The sequence below is a fragment of the Strigops habroptila genome, chromosome 7 (genome assembly GCF_004027225.2).
Source record: "Strigops habroptila isolate Jane chromosome 7, bStrHab1.2.pri, whole genome shotgun sequence".
Taxonomy (NCBI): Eukaryota; Metazoa; Chordata; class Aves; order Psittaciformes; family Psittacidae; genus Strigops; species Strigops habroptila.
The window spans coordinates 53366947-53385566 of NC_044283.2; the positions used below are offsets into that span (position 1 = coordinate 53366947).

Below are 18620 nucleotides of genomic sequence, written 5' to 3' on the forward strand. Positions count from 1 at the left end.
CGCAGGGCTGGGGCCTGGCGCAGGCCTTGCTACCACAACCCCTCACCTCATGCCGAGGAGCAGGATCCGGGGCCTCGGGTGTCTCCGCCACCGACAGAACATGTAGTATAACACGTCATAATAGAATCTCCTCCAGAGAACCTGCCAGAGGACTCTAGATTCTGGAGCAGCCTAAACGCGGAGCAGCCCGAATGTGAAGCATCCTGTGCATGTACCACACCAGCCAGTCCTGTCGGAGCAGCAGGTCAAGAGCTTTTTGAAGACAAAGCCCCAGTTGATCCTCAGTGTTTCCAGAGTTCACAGACAGTTGCATAGAAAAGGAAACTTTTCAGCACTTGTCTTAAGGTTTCCTCTCTTTGGGTTGCAACACAGAAATGGGGGAGCACAGTGATCAGGGGAACATTAACCTCTGGCTCGAGGCGCTGCTGGGGTTATGAGGGGGAGCGAGGGGACACCTCAGTGACAGCAGCGGTTGATGAGGACCACAGAGAGCCCTCCTCATCTCTGCCCCCCGCATGGGAGGTTCAGGCTCCTTGGGGCTGGGCCTTTCCCCACCACCTCCTGCATACGTGACCCTGCAAAGAAGCGACACATCCCACCCAAGACAAACTCAAAGTGCATGAGCTGGGAGTGCGACACCTAAGAGTTGGAGAAGCAAGCTGTGGGCACAGGGTGGCATTTCTCAGAGAGGAAGCATGGCTGCTTCAGCTGCAGGACTGCACCTGCTGTTTCTTGACGTTAGCCACCTCGGTGTCCCCAGCTGGTCCCAGGGGAGAGGGTGACAGTAGTGTCTTTAGAAAGACTCATCCACATGCCCCATCCCTGGAAGTGTTCAAGGACAGCTTGGACTGGGGTTCACCAGAATCATGGAAGGATAGAATAGAAAGGATTAACAATCACTTATTAATCCTCCTCCCTCAGAGAATTGCAACCAAGTGGCACATGAAGTTTCTCACTGTATAAAACCAAAACAGGCCACTTGAAATACTCAAACAGCTAATTGTTGAAATTGTTTAAAACAAAATACATTTTTTCCCTAAGGAACTGTGTCATTTACGGTAACTCTGCACAATATAGACAAGTCTGAACAGCTGAAGCATTCTAAGTATTGGAAAACAGGATGAAAGAAAAGCAGCACTGATTTCCCAGGTTACTAGTACTTTTATTAATAACATTTAAGAATGACAGTTTCAGTAAGTTCAATTTAGTAAGAGTCCACATAGATCTTTCTTTCTTTTACACTCCAAAATACCCAACTTTTACAATTTCACATTTCAGTGCTTTGAGCTAAAAAAACAGGAGTGAATTCCTCCAATATATTCAATTCACAGATTTGCAAAGTCAGAAGGAATACTAGGATTATCAAAGTTTGACCTCCTGTATAACATAGGTTTTGGGTTTCCCCAATTTGACTACTGTTTCAGTCCAGTAACTAGGCGATTTTCTTTAAGAAAAACACCAATGATGCTGTTTCACAGAACACAACTGACAAAATTAGCCAGCAGCCATACTACTTCTTCAGCTTCTTTTGAGCAGCCTTCTTCTTGACCATTTGCAACCTTTTCATAGCATTGAGCTGAGATTCCTGAGAAGTTGGGCCTTTTAGGGAGGTTGACTGATTACCAGTATCTGCTGAGGTTTTACTTGCGCTGCCCCCGCTGTTACCTGCAGTCCCACTGTTGCCATTCCCACTGCTCACCTGGCTGCTGGAGCTGGGCACAGTACTGCTGGGACTAGGAAGACCTGCTTTGCTGACATTGTCGCTGCTTACCGAACGGCTGAGAGTGGTTTTCCCCAGTGTCAGAGGTGGAGGAGGTTTCAGCTGAACAGGGTTTGTGCTGTTGTTGGCAGAAGCTATTTTTGACCCTAGTCCTGTTTTGGAAGTTGCCAATCCTGACAAACCCACAGGTTTCTGGTTATTTGAAGAAGCTGCAGGTTTCCCACTGGCGCTCTGTGCTGTTGATCCTAGTTTGGCAGTTGATGGATTGGCAGAGGAGGTTTTGGCTGCAAAAGCAGCCCATCCCGTAAGGCCACTGGTTGCTGAAGAGGAAACACTTGTACTGGCCGAGTTCCCCGAAATTGCTGCTGAGGTCTAGAATAAATAAAGCATTCTTACTACAGTAGCATCTATTTGTCTAACACATCACAGCAGAAATAGATCAAGCTTCTGTTTCAGTTCTTTTCCAAGGAACACCCAGTGAATAATAATTCATCACTGATCACTACAGTTAAAAGTATTAACAAGAAAAGAAAAGGATGCCAGGCACAGCCAACTTTTAATTTCCCAGCCACAAAAAGGCAGTATTGCATTTTCTTCTTTTTCCTCTATACGGTTAGCAGGCTACAATATGGGTGATCCCCCCATAAACTCTAAAAGATGGTTTAGCTGAAGTAACTACAAAAAGCCCAAATTTGTGAAGTGTAAAAAAGGGAGGCAAGCCACCACCTTTGATTTTGTTTCTACTGTCGTTACCTGGTGTCACTTTTTAACAAGATGACAAATGCTCAGGCAAAATTCAGACACTGAGCAATTAAGTACTGCATTTATTAGTCTTTTGGTCAAAGTAGCAGTGTCTAAACTTTTTAATTTCCTTCCCTTCCCTCCTCTTGGTTCTTAGCAGCCTGTACCATGGATAGAATTGAAAAGGCACTGGACTTTTTTCCTGTAGTCTATCCATTCAGATACTGCAGAAGACAAACTTATTGCAAACACTTCTTTCCTTCTGTACAAAGATCTATACACACTAACTGCAGTTTCCACACCTTAAACCCTATCATCCCCAGTTTTCAGGTGGGGATAATACACAGTTGAAATACTACACTAGAGTCACGCCAAACAGCAGAGTCAAAGCGGAAATTAAATTCCTCTGTTCAAGTAATACCCCTTCCATAATACATCCAGACAGCTTCTAAACAGTAAAGATGACGGATGAAACCAGGCCTCACTCTTACAACCCATTTAGGCACATAAATAACTCTACTAAGGTGAAAAAAGTTATTCATAAGTGTAAGTGCTTAAGCAATAGCCATCATATTACTCATGATGGTTTGCACCCAGGCAGAGCAATGGCAAACATAACTTTGAGCACATGAATAATTGCTTTAATTCTGACTTAAAGATGTGTTTTCCTAGGTAAGAGTCATGCTGTGTTATTTATTACACTGCTTCTGGTTTACCAGCTTTGGCCAATCTGTGACAATATTTATTAAATAACTTGGAGAAACAGAAACATGAGGCAACATATGTAAGCAGCAGACACCTCTTAAATTAAATCTTACAGAGTCAGCTAGTTTCCCTATTACAGAATCATCTGTCTAGGCTGGAAAACACCTTCAAGATCATCAAGTCCAACCATTAACTCAGCACTGCCAAGTTCACTATTATCATGAGGAGAAACCTTCAAACTATGAAACTATCAAAACATGAATATGTTATTGGACCACAGAGAGAAATTCATAGAATCACGGAATTACTTGGGTTGGAGGGCACCTTAAAGATCATCATCCGTTCTGATGATGCCACTACTAAGAAACTAGACCAGGTTGCTCAAAGCCCTGTCCAACCTGGCCTTGGGCACTCCCAGTGTCCACAGCGGCATGCACAACTTCTCTGGGCAACCTGTTCCAGTGCCTCACCACCTTCACAGTAAAAAATTTCTTCCTAATATCTAAGCTAAATCTACCCTCTTTCAGTCTAAATCTCTGTCTCTTGTCCTATCTCTACACTCCCTGACAAAGAGTCCCTCCCCATCTTTCCAGTAGGCTCCCTTTAGGTATTGGAAGGCTGCCATAAGGTCTCTGTGAAGCCTTTTCTTCTCCAGGCTCAACAAGCCCAACTCTCTTCACAGCAGAGATACTCCAGTCCCCTGATCATCCTTGTGGCCCTCTTCTAGACCCGCTTGAGCAAGTTCACGACTGTCATATGCTGGGAGGCCCAGAGCTGAACGTAGTACTTCAGGTAGAGTCTCATGCTAACCAAGCATAGGGGAGAATCACCTCCCTTAACCTTTTGTCCAAGATTATGGCTGGGCAGTCCAAGATATGACTGGGCTGCTAGTACACATTTATGAAGATAAAATATAACTAAAAATACATAATATAATTGAAAAAATTATAATATATGCAGTGAAATGTAAACTCTTCCTCTGGAAAATTTAAATTACATTACCTTGACTTCTGTTCTCTTAAATGCTAGAAAAGTTGTTGGGGTCTCAGGTTTTAACTTAATTTCTGGCTTCTTGACCAGTGGATCCTTCACAGCTGGTGCAACTGAAACCACTGCAGGAGCTGGTTTTTGAGGTGGCTTTTGTGTCTTCTGAGCCTGTATAAGTGGTAGGAGAAAACCAAAACAAACCCAAACCAAATTAGGTATAGGCCCTGCAACATTGACTGTTTGGTCAATGGTTAGCATTAACAATCAGTGGTTTCACTGTTAGCAAAAAGCATGAGCATTATAAAATTGTAATCTAGCCTGTAAAATTTCAAGCTGAACGGTGCCTGAGAAATAAGGGAATAGGGGATGTGGAAGTAGTGCTGATTACGGTACTGGGGATGAGGTCCATCCAAAAAAAGATATTGAATAGGACTTGCTATTTCAGCATGGAAAGAGAGGCAGTGTTGGCATGTAGGGAACAGGAAAGCACTGGGCCTTCACAGAAATAAGGCAAAGACAAGCAATTCTGAGGAAGACAGGGGTATAATCCATCAGTACTGAGACGCAGGCTGCAAAAGTCTGCTAAGAAGTGGCAGGTAAAATGGTGGAATTTATGCTGAAAGGAGAAAAATAAAGGGCAGATTGAAGGCAAATGCTGAATGGCTGCAATGGCTACCCTGTGCAGTAACTGACCTCAGGCAAACATTCCTCTGAGTTCAAAGGCCTGATGATCATCAGAATAATCATGTATTTCAGTCAGTGATGTTAAGTTCCAGGCTAGGATCTTACATGGATGCCTTCTCTAGTTTCTTAGTAGAGCCATTTCAACAGGTAACAATTTGCTAAGTTGTCATAGAACAGTTCCAAAACAGAACACACTTTCTTCTGTATAAAAGGCTTGATTTTAAAGTGTCAAAACTAAAGTCATGTGAACTAATGGTTAATGTTTCCTGCAGCCAAAGATGCTTTCTTACTCTGTTGTTTTTTTCTCACAATGCAATGAGTGGGATTCCTGTGGGATCAGGAATAATTAGTCTATTTAGTCAAGAAATTAACACACAGATCAATCAAAATAAAGGAAGTTATTTCCTGGAATGTGCTACCCTCAGCTTGTTGTTGAGCCTGAAAACACTCCTGTTGAGTGTTAATATTTGGAATGAAATTTGCGGTCTTGGCTCACAGGAAAACAACCATTCCTGTCCATATCTGAGAAGAAAACTAAACCTGTAGGGCTATTTGGTAGACACGTACTAAAACCTGAAATAAAAAAGAAGTTTTAAACTGCTGCATAGCAGGTAGGAAATAATCCTATTTCACTCTTCTTAACTTCTGCTTTTTAAAAAGCTTTGTTTAAGAAGCACATTACAGAACACTCTTTGAGATGCTACATTAAAAAACACAGCTGCAGCAAGGGAAACACTGCTGAGAAAAATTGTTCTCCAACATGCTTCCAAAGATTTCTGCAATCCATAAAATACTCTTATGGATCAGAAATAGCCTGCTGTATTCAAATAGAGTCATGCAAGACAAAAAACTGACTCCTACCATTCTTTTCATCTGCCTGGTACAGCGGGCACAATACCATACAAGTCGAGGATCATTCGCTTCCTTGTCTGTCACCTGAGGTTTATGGCAATCCTGGTGGTAGAGATTATGGCACTCCTGACACTCCACTAGCTGATTCCCAGAAATAACTGTCATTTGCCTGCAGAGCAAATAGTTGAGAACATATTATAGAAGAAAGCACTTCAAGGATTATCCAATTGTTGCAAATTTTGCAAGGCTTATGATAAAAACTAAAAATATTTTTGCTTTCACTTATATTTTCTACCTGGGGCAAATGAAATATTCCTTTCCGTCTTGTGCGAGTTCTTCCCAACAAATATTTTAGAAAGTTTGTATTTTTTTAAGGTAATTTCTTTCAAGAAAATCTAAAACTTCTATACTATTAAACATGTGTATATGACACTTTTGATTTCCCTGCTTGATTTTTGTATTAGAAATGTCTCACCCGCTTTACTTCACCTGGGCGTTTTATGGGTACCTCACTGTATACCAATTCTGACTTACTCATTATGTTAGCATATGAAGGCCTAGTATACATTTGGATAATTTTGCTATAGGCTGTAGAGCAATACAGTTCAAGAACAAATATTTCTCAATGACAAGCCTGTAAGAGTGCTTTCTGCTACAGGATTTAAAACCATCATCATCTGAGCTGTGTAGATATTTTAGTAACTTTAAAGGTATTTTAGTAGCTACCCTTTTGGTCCCTACTACACAGACAGACACTGGAATTCGAGATAATACCAAAATCATGGAAAGATGGAATAGAAAGGATTAACTGTGCAGTCCTGCCTTGAAGCAAACATGTAAGCTGGTGATGAGGACTTCACTTTGTGTGGGCCTCTGGTGAAAGTAATCATGCTGTATAAATGACAAATTAGTGATACACGCATGACTGGGAATATGTCTGTGAATTAGCCAAATACCACTTTCCTTATGATTTTGTCTTTCAGATGACAAATCAAGCTATTTAATTGCTAAGCTGCTTTTGCTCATATCCCCAAGGAGCAAGTATCCAGGTAACCATGGAAACTCTATTTGTAGATGGGTGGGGAAAGGTAATCCCTTATTTTTTTATGTAACAGGAAAATGAAATCTGAAGGCATTGTCCATATGGATACTACAGCATTTGCTAAGAAATATTTCTCTTTTAAAGGGGTTACTTAAAAAGAGAGGGAGAAACCTTTCTGAAATTCCAGGGCCCATTATTTTAGACACAGGGTATTTCAAAAAGCCATATTTGTTTCTCATTCCTAAGTAAATTGGGTCAGAACAAAGCAGTGATGTTTCAACCCCAAGTCTCCAGGGGAGATATTCACCCTGTTTTAAAATTACAAAGGACAATTCCAGACTGATTAAAAAACCATGAACTCTTCATGCCCAGAAACAAGTTAAACTGGAGTAATTTTAAAATTATATATCAGAGAAACAAATCTAATGATTTTTTACCTTCAGAAAACAAATAAACAAAGAAAATATTCATAAAAAATAAGGTTGTTCTTTCAAAACCAGGCTTTTTAAAAGACATATTTTGGGGTATTTTTTGAGAGACAGAGTTCACTATCACCTGCAAATTGCATGTAGTATTTATAACTGAGGAGCCATGTAACTGGCGAGTCTTGTTTTTCTAAGATCTGCAGGTATTAGAGCTATTTTAATACTCGCTCTCTCCTTATGACTAACTTGGTGTAAAAGAAGAAAAACACCACAGGCATCAACATTTGATACTCTTAATCGCTACAAAAATACATCTGACACTTGGCAAATCTTGAAGAAATATTTAACGTCTCTAGTTTTTATATCTATAAAAAAGGAACAGCTAATATTCAGATGTGCTCTTTGCATTTGTGAACCCAGAGCTGGGTTCCTGTTAATTTGCCACCTTACGTAACATAAAAAATAAACTCTTTGGCTATGAACCTCACCTACTCTGCAATCGGACACAATGTTTTTATTCACAATTGATTGAATAATTTATTGAGTTACTAAAAGATCTAATTTTCTAAATACTACTCATACTTGAGTTATTTTACAAAGTGCTTTTATATTTCCTATTTATTGGGATGTTAAAAATTCGATTTAAGATTGCCAACCCCAAAGAGGGCCCACATGTTGACTGCTGAGCAGTAAATAGTGGAATACTGTCTAACTAGCGTGCTGGATTTGGAAAGTCTGAAGCATGAGTACTCCAAACAACATCCTGTCCAGCATGAGCTGGAGATTGAGAACCACATGACATCAGTTCCAGCAGGTTTCATGTAAAATGAAAACAAAGCCTGAGTGGTGGGTGGCTGTGGCCAGCCCCTCTCTAATGGGTTGGTTCTTTCCCTGCTGTGCTTCTTCCTTTTGCACCAGCTTAATGAGAGCTATTTTAGTTAGCCAGGATAGATGTATCTTCTGAAAGAGCACTATGAATTTGTGACCATGACTAGCCCAAAGCAACACCTTCAGCTGCCTGGTTATATGCCGATTATGGAATAGCTAATGGAACCATATACCTTGCCGGTGCTTTTTAAAGCAAAAAAGCTTGGCCGCAGTAGGCACAGTAGTTGCATTTTCTTTTTTTGCTTTGCAGTCATTTCTCATTATGCCTGTATGTTTTCCTTTGCCAGGGAAGATGCAGAATTAATAACCCACAGCAGCTCAAGACTGTCTAAACAAAACTTTTCTTTATTCCCCTCCTGCCAAATAAGTTAATAGCATGCTGTTTTAGTAGCATTTTAACATACTAATGAACATGACTTTGCCCCTTTAGGAGACAGCAAAAATGGAATTTGCAAGAATATTTAATATTTCAAATGTTGTAACTGTTCTTCCTTTTTCAATGTCTATAATAAGAAATTAAACATTTGTGCTAACACAAGGGAATAATGGGACATGAAATATCATTGGTCCATGACTGGTTAACAGTATAACTAGCTGTAATAATTATCCTCCATGCACTGGAGACACCTTTGTATCTGTAGAACAGGAATGACCATAGAAATGGCTGAAGAACAAAGTTATGAAGTAGTTTCCTAACTGACTTAAGCTGAACTAAAATACATACTGCTACCAAAAGCCCAGTCCCACCTTCATCTCTGTCCCGGCTCTCCATTCCTGCATCCACACATGTGCCAGCATGAGCATTTACACACACTAAGCTGACTGAAACCTAACTGAAAAACCCAAGTGGAGAGCTGATCCAGCAGCTGACTCAGCTGATCACAAACCTTTCTGGGTAATACATCCCCCAAACAGGACAGCGAAGGAGGTACAACTGGGATAGCCAAACTGTTCCTTTTGGCAGCAGTGAGGACACACAAGAATATAAATAATCTGTGAAACCAAAGCCTAATGTGATTTGATGCCAAGGTGGATATTCAAAAGTGTATTTTATGCTTCTCTTAACACTAAATGTGTTGTTAGCAGAAGGCTACTAAGATCCAATTTTAGAGCCCTTACTGAAAAGTAAGAAGAACCTGCCTTGACTGCAAGACATATTTACACTATTAACTGAAAAAACATTGCTACGTGTAAACTACTGTCAAATGATTATGAAGAGGACCAACACATACTGATCTCATAATGCCTCTTAAAAAGGTTTTCATTTCAACTGATTCTTTAAAAAATGCTTATCATTGCCTATTAATATTTTAACTTGTTTTCCAATAATTAAAAATTAGTATTTGTCATGATAGGTTTGCATCATGTCTAGTTATTTTATTCGACACTTAGCCTTTTCCTGAAGAAGAAAAGTTGGTTTTCTCATTAAGGGTTCCATTTTTAAGAAACCATTCTTATTCATGAAGGCTACTTAAATGTATTATTAATTTTGGATATGAGCTTAAGTGATTTCTAGAATAAAAACTACAGGAAGTATTAACTCAATAGTACACAACAACAACAAAAAAAGGTGACAATTTCAATGAAGCAATGTTGACTGACCTGCAAACAACGCAGGCTAATCCCATTTCCATAGCAAAGTCATCAGCACTGGTTTCCTCAAAGCTAGACAAATCAGGCATGGACAAATCCTTGCTTGTCTGAACCGTAATAGGAGAAGAACGAGCCTCTGGCTTCTCTACTCTGGGCTTCTTTGGTGTATCGGCTCCTTCAGTGGAATCCCCTTTTATCTATTACACACACACACAGAATGTGAAAATGCAACAAGCTAATGGATATTATTAAAATGAAAAAATGACTGGAACAATTAGGTTAGCAGTATAAGAAGATGTACTTTACACAGCATACACAAAACATTTTCCTTAGATATGTATTTTCCTCAAAATATTTATGAACTAGAAGCTCAAGTCCACTTTTTGTACTTCACCTCAACATCGCTAAAAAAGTTTTGGGAATCCCACATTTCATCTTGCTACATACCAGTAACCTCTGATTACCAGGATATTTAACACATAGGATCTCAGAATGGTTTGAGTTGGAAGGGACCTTTTAAAGGTCATCTAGTCCAAACCCCCTGCAATGAGCAGAGAAAACATTCACAGACTAATTATGACTTCTGTTGGATTGCTTAAATGGCAACGTGACTGGATAACACAGCTCACAGGCTATGCACCATCAGATGAGTTGACTTACACAGGTTAAAAAGGAGAGCTTTTGTCTAAAACACCTTCAAGTTTATTAACCAAGTTATTTTGAACAAAAATTACTTACTTTATCAGCAGACCTCTTTTCTGCTTCTTTTTTCACCTTTTCTGATGCAGTGGGCTTGCCATTGTTGTTGCCAGAAGGCAAACTAGAAGTTTTAGGCTCTTGCTTACTGGAAATAGGTTTGGTAACAGACACTTTTGGTTGCTCTACTTCCTAAAAACAGAAACAAAAATTGAAGGCAAACCCTACATTTCAGTTAATTCCTAGTTTGCAATTAGTTAGATAACAGGATAGACAAACAACATGTCATACATCACTGATCATCGATTTAACATTTCTTCAATATTTTCATATCACATCGACAAATTAGTGTGTTTAAGCTGCAATTATTAAAACCTCCTCTTCACTCACCTTCCAAAGGAAATGGTCTCCTTTTCCAAAACCAGATCCTCTTTGGAACATTATTATAAAAAGCAACACTTTTCTGCTTTTAAAATTCAAAGAGATAATGAACATAAATTTTCAGATAATTCTGAGGTCAAAATTCCATATAAGCTGAAAACTTAAGTTGACATCTGATGTCACTAGGCATCAATACTTCATTCCCTCATGGAGAAAAACACTGACCTCTGCTTAATCTCAGTCCATATTCACCTATCCAATTAAGAGATTTAGCTCTCAACAGAAACCTATAGATCTTACTAATGACACATTAGTGTCAGCAATGGATAAGAAGCAAGTAAGTCTGTAAATGAGTAATTAATTAATCACACCAATGCGCATAAGCAAGGTACCTCCCCTTCCTCCCAGCTGGGTAAGAAAGGAGTAATTCTCTGCTGTATACTGGGACAGGTTCTGAGCCCTGAGCTTCAGCCCCATCTCTGGCAAGTTTGCTGACTTCCTGTTGCATCCAGAGTTGGAAACGGATTTCCTCATCTGCTCAACAGTGGTAATCCTGTGCTCCTTACTCTGTTCTTGGATTTCATGGTCAACCATAAATTAATCCTGCAGCCTGAGAATGCAAGGAAAGGAATTCTTGTGCTTTTTTCCATTTCTGAGCTTTACAGTCCAGCTGATACTGGAGACACACTGAAAAGAGGAGAACAAAAGATTTCTTCCTCTGGCCTGAGCTTCAGTCTCACCTAAGGACAGGCAATTACCAGCCAAGCTGTTATTAGAATTGGCTTCCAAGCCTCTCTGCACTATCATTTGGCTCCCTGCTTCCTCTTTAAACCACAAACTAATGCTTCTTTGAGTTCTGACATAGAGGGCATATGAGAGTTTTGAGACCTGAGTTAGAAGGAACTGCAGTTTAGGTTTCAGGGAGTTAACAGTTTGAATAGAAAGGAGTTAGACCAAACAGTATAAGCATGATGTATGCTGTAACAGTAATAATGCCTTTTAGTTATTTGGAACCATGTACGGGTAGAAATGAAATATTACTAATGTATCAGTGTACAGACCATCATTTGAACATACCAGGCTGACTTCTAGGCATCCTAAGGGAGAACACTACCTCATTATCCATATGGCAATCTGCAGCAATATGAGGATCTCCCTGCTTGGTTATTTCCATATACTAATCTCAGCTTCAAATATTCTCTCTAGCAGGTGTTTAGTGATTTCCAGGAGATGAAAAATAATGTTTATCCATTTGATGGCAATGGTTTCAGCCTGCAAATCATTTCTGCGTTGAACCATTTGGTGTTCTTCATTCTCATATGACTTCATCAGCAGAATTTCAAGAAAAGAGATCCAGCTTTATCAGTAAATAGCTTGTTTTGTTGCATATTGATCTGCGGCAGAAATAATCTCCATTTTAAAGACCTTTTAGCTCTGATTGTAACTGGAGAAATACATATTTTGGGGTTCACCTTAGGTAGTGTGTATGATAGCTTATAAACAAAAATGACAAAACTGATATAAAAGTGAGTACAAAGAGTACTATTACAAAATCATGACACTTGCAATATAGTAGTGAATACCTCTTACAGGTCTTGGAACACTAAAGAGGTAAAGAGGTTTTTTCTTCCCATTAACTTTAATTGAATGGATTATGCTGCATAAAAGGGGAATGATGAATATGAATATTCCATAATTACTTTTATCTTTTCCTTAATTTCTGATTCTCTTTGAAGTTTTCAGCTGTAGAAGATAGACCAGGAATAGCAGGAGCTTTAAAAAGGCATACAAAAAATACATGCTCTCTAATACCAATACCTTCTGAGATGGACGATAGGTTGAGTCAGTTCCTCTGGCCAAGGACTCATCAAGAAGTGCCTTCAGCTTTTCAGCAGAGTCCTTACTCTTCGAATGCAAGAAGCCCAGGGCTTTCAGAAAAATGGGATCAAGCTCCAAGTTCACTGTAGCAGCCATAGTGTTATCTTCGGAGAAGAAAAATAATGACAACTTATATGCAGCATAACTCAAACAGCATGTGGCTAACTATCTCATATATTTTTTTTCATTGAAATTATATTAAATCACAGCAAGGATGACAGGTGAATTAATTATCATTAGAAAATGACTGATGGCGAACCTCAGAGCTGCAGAACTTGCATTTGGCTTTATATCCAAAATTATGTCAAACTCATTCTTTGGCATATCTGATGTTCAGACAATAAACTCATCATACTTTCATACATGGTACAAATATTCCCTATTCTTGATATTCCGTAAGTACAGAATATTGAAAAGCGTGTAAAGTAAGTGTAAACTTCAAGAAAAGCAATTACTACCCTTCTCCTTAACATTATTTGCACATACAGTGATTTTTAGCTAGTTGCTCACTTAATAACAAAGGAAAATCTCTTACTTGAAGAAAAAATAACTTTTGATACTTCTGAAAAGAACAGTTCACTGTAACATACAATATAAGATACATAAACCAGCTAGTATATGATTTTACATTTCTATTCAAAATCTGGGAAAAAAATTATTGTCCATTTTTAAATTTAGCTGAAACAGTGAGCAAGTTTATAAGTCAGACTGTGATTTATCCAAGTCCCCTTGTAACAGATTTTCATATCAAGTAATGATTATCCAGAGCTCTAAGATGCCACAGTGTTAATGTAAATGGAATAAAGTGAGGAAAAAGTCAGATTAAAAAAAAAAAAAAAGAAAAAAGAAAAAAGAAGTTTGGTTCACAGCGATACATTCCTACACTCCAGAGTTTTCTCTATGGAAGCTCTACTGTAGTCCATTTACATCAGAAATTGTCCCTACAAAGACAGATAGCTCTCTAACTCAATCAGGAATTAACAATTAATAATTTAAGATATAACCTGGGAAGGAAATTTTCCTGCTCTCTTCCAAAATGGTTGAGAAGTGGTATTGTTAATAATCCCTTCAAATCTCATTTGAAACACATCAGGACATTTCAGTGGTTTATTGTTGGATTTTTTTTTGTTTGTGGGTTTTTTTGGGTGGGGGGTTTGTTGTTGTTGTTGTTTGGTTTTGTTTGTTTGTTTGGTTGGTTTTGTTTTAATACAGTAATCTAGAAGATGTTCTTGAAAAGGCTTTTATCAGTTCTGCTCAAAAGCACTGCCTGGACAGCTTGTTCAGCTGGAGCTTCCAAGGTTTTGTCTGATGAATTCCTTTTGATATTCAAGGCAGTGAACTTTTACCTCTCTGGCCAAAACACCAGCAGTGGCAGCCTGCTTGCTCAGCACTTGCCTAGAAGTCTCCAGGAACCTTTATCTCATGCTGAGCTTTTACAAGACACCAGAGAATCACTGGACTGAAAGCATCAAGGAGTCTGACATACAGCAGACTTCATAGGGATTTTATCAACGGACCCAGCAGAGAGCTAAGAATCCTCTTCAAGAGTCTCTTCTCTCTTCCTCAATCTTTGCTACTTGTCAAATCACGTTCTGGTGGCCACAGAACTTCCAGTAAGTACCGCACACCGGCTACCCTGCTTTTTCAATGACCAAGCAGAGACTGTGGTGTGAGCCCCATCCAGACAATTCAGTCTCTCTTTGATGATTACAATAAGTGAATTCAACATGCATGGAAAGCACATACCCTCTTTTTTAATGCATCTACCTCTGATAAATTTTCAGGTTGCTCCCGAGTTCTGTGGGTAGGTTCTCTCTTCCACTTCTTAAGTTAGGACTCTGCTAAATCCTCTGCTGAATGAAAATAGTAAAATTAAAACAATAACTTCAGAAATGTGGAATAATTCCCTGTTAAAAAAAAATCCAAAACCCTTTCAGGTTCTTTTCTATGGCTTCTTCCAGGAATATACGCTTGTGTATGTAAGGAACAGGCAGCCTCAATAGTCATTAGCAGCCAATTCAGGATACGTGTAGTATTTAGAGAGCAAGTGTAACCAAATTAATTCCATTTTCATCTTTCTGAAGGTAACACTTCCCAGATTTATTTCTAGCTCTATCTTTTTAAAGACATATATTGTAAAGGAACTGTTACACCCCAAATTTCAGAAACGTTCTCAGTATTTCTTTTATTTGCATATGAAGTAGCAGCAATTCTTTCTCTATTCCTAAGGGTAAATTATAATATCATAGGCTACTGCAGTTCTAACTAACACATCACAAGAAATTTCTTGTAAGAAGAGAGGCAACTGGGCTTATTAAACAGCTGTTATTGAACAGCTCAAGTACACTCAGTTTAGGCATATATTTTAAAATTAAAATCTACTGTAAGCTAAAGAAGGTAAGTATATTTAATGGAAAGATGAACACATCAATAGCTGTCTTAAAATTGGCATAATTGAAAAAAAAAAGTAAATTGATTGACACAACTATCTATCAGGCTAATACCAATACCTGGCCTGGTCCAAAAGGCAAATTATTGCTTTTGCTAGTGGCATTTTCCACATGTTTACAGATCAGAACACTGGTTTGACACTTATAAACCTAAGATCCAATTATACTCATTCATGTTTTCATTCATAAACTGCTCCTCTGGTGGTGAAGTCGGCATATAGCAACTTGATAGCCTTGGAGCAGGAGTACAGTGTTTTAACAATGATGCCATATGTTATTCTGTGCAAGAGGACTCCTTGATTTTCTTGTTGAAGTGGAATCTTTGTACAGAAGACAATTCAAATATAGCTTAGGAAAAAACAAATAGGAAAAAAAGTGAGTAGGATGATGTCTTTTGTGTAGCAGTTGGATAATGCAGCTCTAAGATCAGAGCACTGTGTAATAATCCTTCAACCCAGAGGAGAAGTGGCTTTGCACAAAGCAGTAACTGAAAGGAACACGAAGGCAACTCATGGAGCAGGGACAGGAACTCGAGCGCACCCTCTTGCAACCAAGTATTAACCCATTAAGAGAAGGCTGCGTGGAGACCTCATAGCAGCCTTCCAGTATCTGAAGGGGGCCTACAAGGATGCTGGAGAGGGACTCTTCATCAGCGACTGTAGTGATAAGGCAAGGGGTAATGGGTTCAAACTTAAACAGGGGAAGTTCAGGTTAGATACAAGGAAGAAGTTCTTTACACTGAGGGTGGTGAGGCACTGGAATGGGTTGCTCCAAGAAGTGATGAATGCCCCATCCCTGGCAGTGTTTAAGGCCAGGTTGAAAAGAGCCTTGGGTGTCATGGTCTAATGTGAGGTGTCCCTGCCCATGGCAGAGGGGTTGGAACTAGATGATCTTAAGGTCCTTCCCAACCCAAACCATTCCATGATTCTATGATATTTCTTAACATAGGTGTCTGTTTGACACTTCTTCACTATTGTATAAGAACTTTTTGATGATGGATAGACAAGATATAAGGTAACAAAACCCTCTGAAGTATCTGAGATAATATTAAAAATCCTATAATGGACAATCATGGAGCAACCTTCCAATGAGGGCTACTCTATGTGGTTTAAATCCCTGTGGGGGAAAAACATTAATTAGTGGGTTGTTACTGTTAAAACACCTATGAATATTTTGAGTTTCTCATTTCTTGAGCATACTATTTTCTTCTGCCAAATACATACAAGCTTGATTGAGCACTATGCAGAATATGCGGCCTTCCAATTTAATAGACTTGTTAGATTTCCAGGGTGTAAGAGTCCCTTTCATTTCATTTATTTGACAGCTATTATTTTGCATGCCTAAACATGTACTATCTTATTCATCATAACTTTCAGTTAAATGGATCTACTCATATTACATTTTCAGATATGACCATATTTTCATCCACCTATTTCTGAACTCCTATTTCTGAGACAGGTATACAATTTAAGATATTTTTTCAAGGAAGTGCACACCTTCAATTTACATTGCAATGCTATTATAAAACCCATTCTTTATAAACTCAGCAATGCTTTCTTTTTTCTCTGACACTGAAGATTAAAAGGACTTTCACTCACATACCCTCTTCAACTACCTTCAACATCTGTAGCAGTTAACTTAAAACCCAGTAACATGAATGAGTAGCACAGAATTTCTCCCAGTGCGCTGAACTGTGTTCACTAATAATTAATTTCACTTATGACCATAATTAATTTCACATATCACTGTAGTAGTCTAGACAACTGTATTAATCAGAACAACTGTATTAATCAGCTCTTATTTATCTGACATCTTCTCAAAGACTTTTAGAAGACTGGACAAAAATCTGCTATGGAGTTACTAGAACTGCTATCCTTCATTTTACATTCTATTTTACTGTGTATTTTATACTGTACTTTTAATAGTTCAATCAGTATCACAGTAACTTGTTTATCCAAAATTTCTAAGACTGAACTAGTACCCTGTATTTGCTATTTTCTCATAAACAGCACATTATTTAAGAATCACAGAATCATTCAGATTGGAGAAGCACAAGCGGTCACCCTGTGCAATCTCCTGCTCAAAACAAAGTCAACACTGCATTCAGACCAGCTTGCACAGGGCTTTGTTCAGCTGGATCTTGAAAACTTCTAAAGACAGGAATGTGACAAACCTTCTGGGACACCTGTCCCAATGCCTGACTGTCCTAATTTCCTTACTTTGAACTGGAAGCTGTAACTTCTGCTGTCTGTTGTTCCCCTGCAGTCCACATGAGTAGAAAGACTGGCTCTATCTTCTCTTCAGTATATAAAGGCATCCATTAGATCCCCTTAAGTCTACAGCAGATGACATCCAACACTCTCCCTTCACCTTCAGATCTCGTTATTTTGTCTCAGAGGACAAGCCAATTGGTCAGGCATGATCTACCCTTGGCAGATCCCAAGCTGGCTATCCCCAGTCACCACCTTCTTATGCCTACAAATGGCTTCCTCATGAAGGTGCAAGGAGTGAGGCTGACCAGCCCATAGTTCTCTGTATTGTCCTTCTTGCAGACAAATGTAAGATTTGCCTTTCTGCAGTCTTGGGAGATCTCCCCCAATCTCATGGCCTTTCAAAGATGACAGTAGCTTTTGTTCTCATGAACAGTTGTGTTGCCATAAAAAATCAGGGTTATGAAAAGGCATTTATTCAATTAAATGAGATAAACATACGCAACTGAGATTTGCTAATGCCTGCTACCACCAAGCTTCAATATTCTGCAAAAATGGACCTGAAGATGCTGTTTAAACAGATGTCGCTGTTTAAACAGATGTCACTCTCCGTTGGTTCAAATCACTGGTAAACATTGTATGTTCATTATTGTTTTCACCTTTGCCTAATTCGACGCCTACTGAAATTTATCAGGTTAACACATTCCCTAGATATCATTCTCCCGGTGATTTCTCGGTGGAAGAACCAAGCTTTAGTTAAAGCTTGTGACACCAAAGCCACCACCCGATCCTTTGCAACATCCTTGCTGCAAATTTCTCCCTGACTTTCCGTTTAAGAATGACGGAAAGTAACTCTATAAAGACAAAACGCTTAAAAGAGCAAAACGCCACTACCTTTTACCACCAAAATATCCTCCCTCCCAGGAGCGGACTGCGCAGCTCCGCACGGCTCAGTGCCAGACACGCTGCCCCGAGGCCCCGGCAGAGCCCCCAGCGCGGCTCCGGGGACCCTCCCGCTCCCGTTACTGCCCGGCCCGCTCTTCCTCTCCGAGGCCGCGGCACCGGGCGTGCGCGGGGAGCACCGTCCCTTCAGACGCCGGCAAGAGGGGCGGCAGCACCCGCGGGGCACAACGGACTTCAGGTGTACATACGAACTGTCCTTACCCCAGCCTCCCTCTTCCCCGCTCTTACCGGGCAGCAGGATAGGGACGCCCCGCCTGCAGCCAGGTCCGCCGCCGCGCCGCTGCCCTCCGCGCAACCAGAGCCCCAACACAGCGGTTCCGGGCGAGGCGGTGCCCGGCGAGGCGCGCTCGCAGGAAGGGGCGGAGCCAGGGCGGAAGCGGCCGGTCCTGTGCGGTGCGGTCGGGG

The 18620-nt window shown here is 39.8% G+C and overlaps 1 protein-coding gene across 5 annotated transcripts; it reads right to left on the bottom strand.

Annotated features, from left to right (window-relative positions):
* Window positions 1–1141: 1141 nt before the first annotated feature.
* INTS12 (integrator complex subunit 12) lies at window positions 1142–18574 on the bottom strand. 5 transcript variants are annotated; one of them, XM_030492390.1, is made up of 8 exons: window positions 18444–18574; window positions 14339–14445; window positions 12533–12696; window positions 10376–10525; window positions 9647–9834; window positions 5699–5858; window positions 4169–4321; window positions 1142–2092 (listed from the first exon to the last, which is right to left on the bottom strand). In XM_030492390.1, exons 3-8 carry the CDS (start codon window positions 12686–12688, stop codon window positions 1511–1513), a joined length of 1389 nt encoding a protein of 462 aa, XP_030348250.1. In that variant the 5' UTR covers window positions 12689–12696; window positions 14339–14445; window positions 18444–18574; the 3' UTR covers window positions 1142–1510. The 5 variants fall into 5 exon arrangements, with proteins under 5 accessions (XP_030348250.1, XP_030348253.1, XP_030348252.1 ...); XM_030492393.1 differs by having other exon boundaries at window positions 14360–14442; window positions 18444–18558; XM_030492392.1 differs by having other exon boundaries at window positions 14360–14445; window positions 18444–18556.
* Between the last annotated feature and the right edge of the window lie 46 nt (window positions 18575–18620).

Bases quoted from the DNA above. Each gene is read 5' to 3' on its own strand.
- INTS12 (XM_030492390.1), bottom strand. From the start codon at position 12,688: ATGGCTGCTACAGTGAACTTGGAGCTTGATCCCATTTTTCTGAAAGCC. The intron at 9,835-10,375 runs GTAAGTAATTTT...TGTGTGTAATAG, and splicing joins AAAAGAGGTCTGCTGATAAA to ATAAAAGGGGATTCCACTGA. The intron at 2,093-4,168 runs GTAATGTAATTT...TATTTATTCTAG, and splicing joins TTAAGAGAACAGAAGTCAAG to ACCTCAGCAGCAATTTCGGG.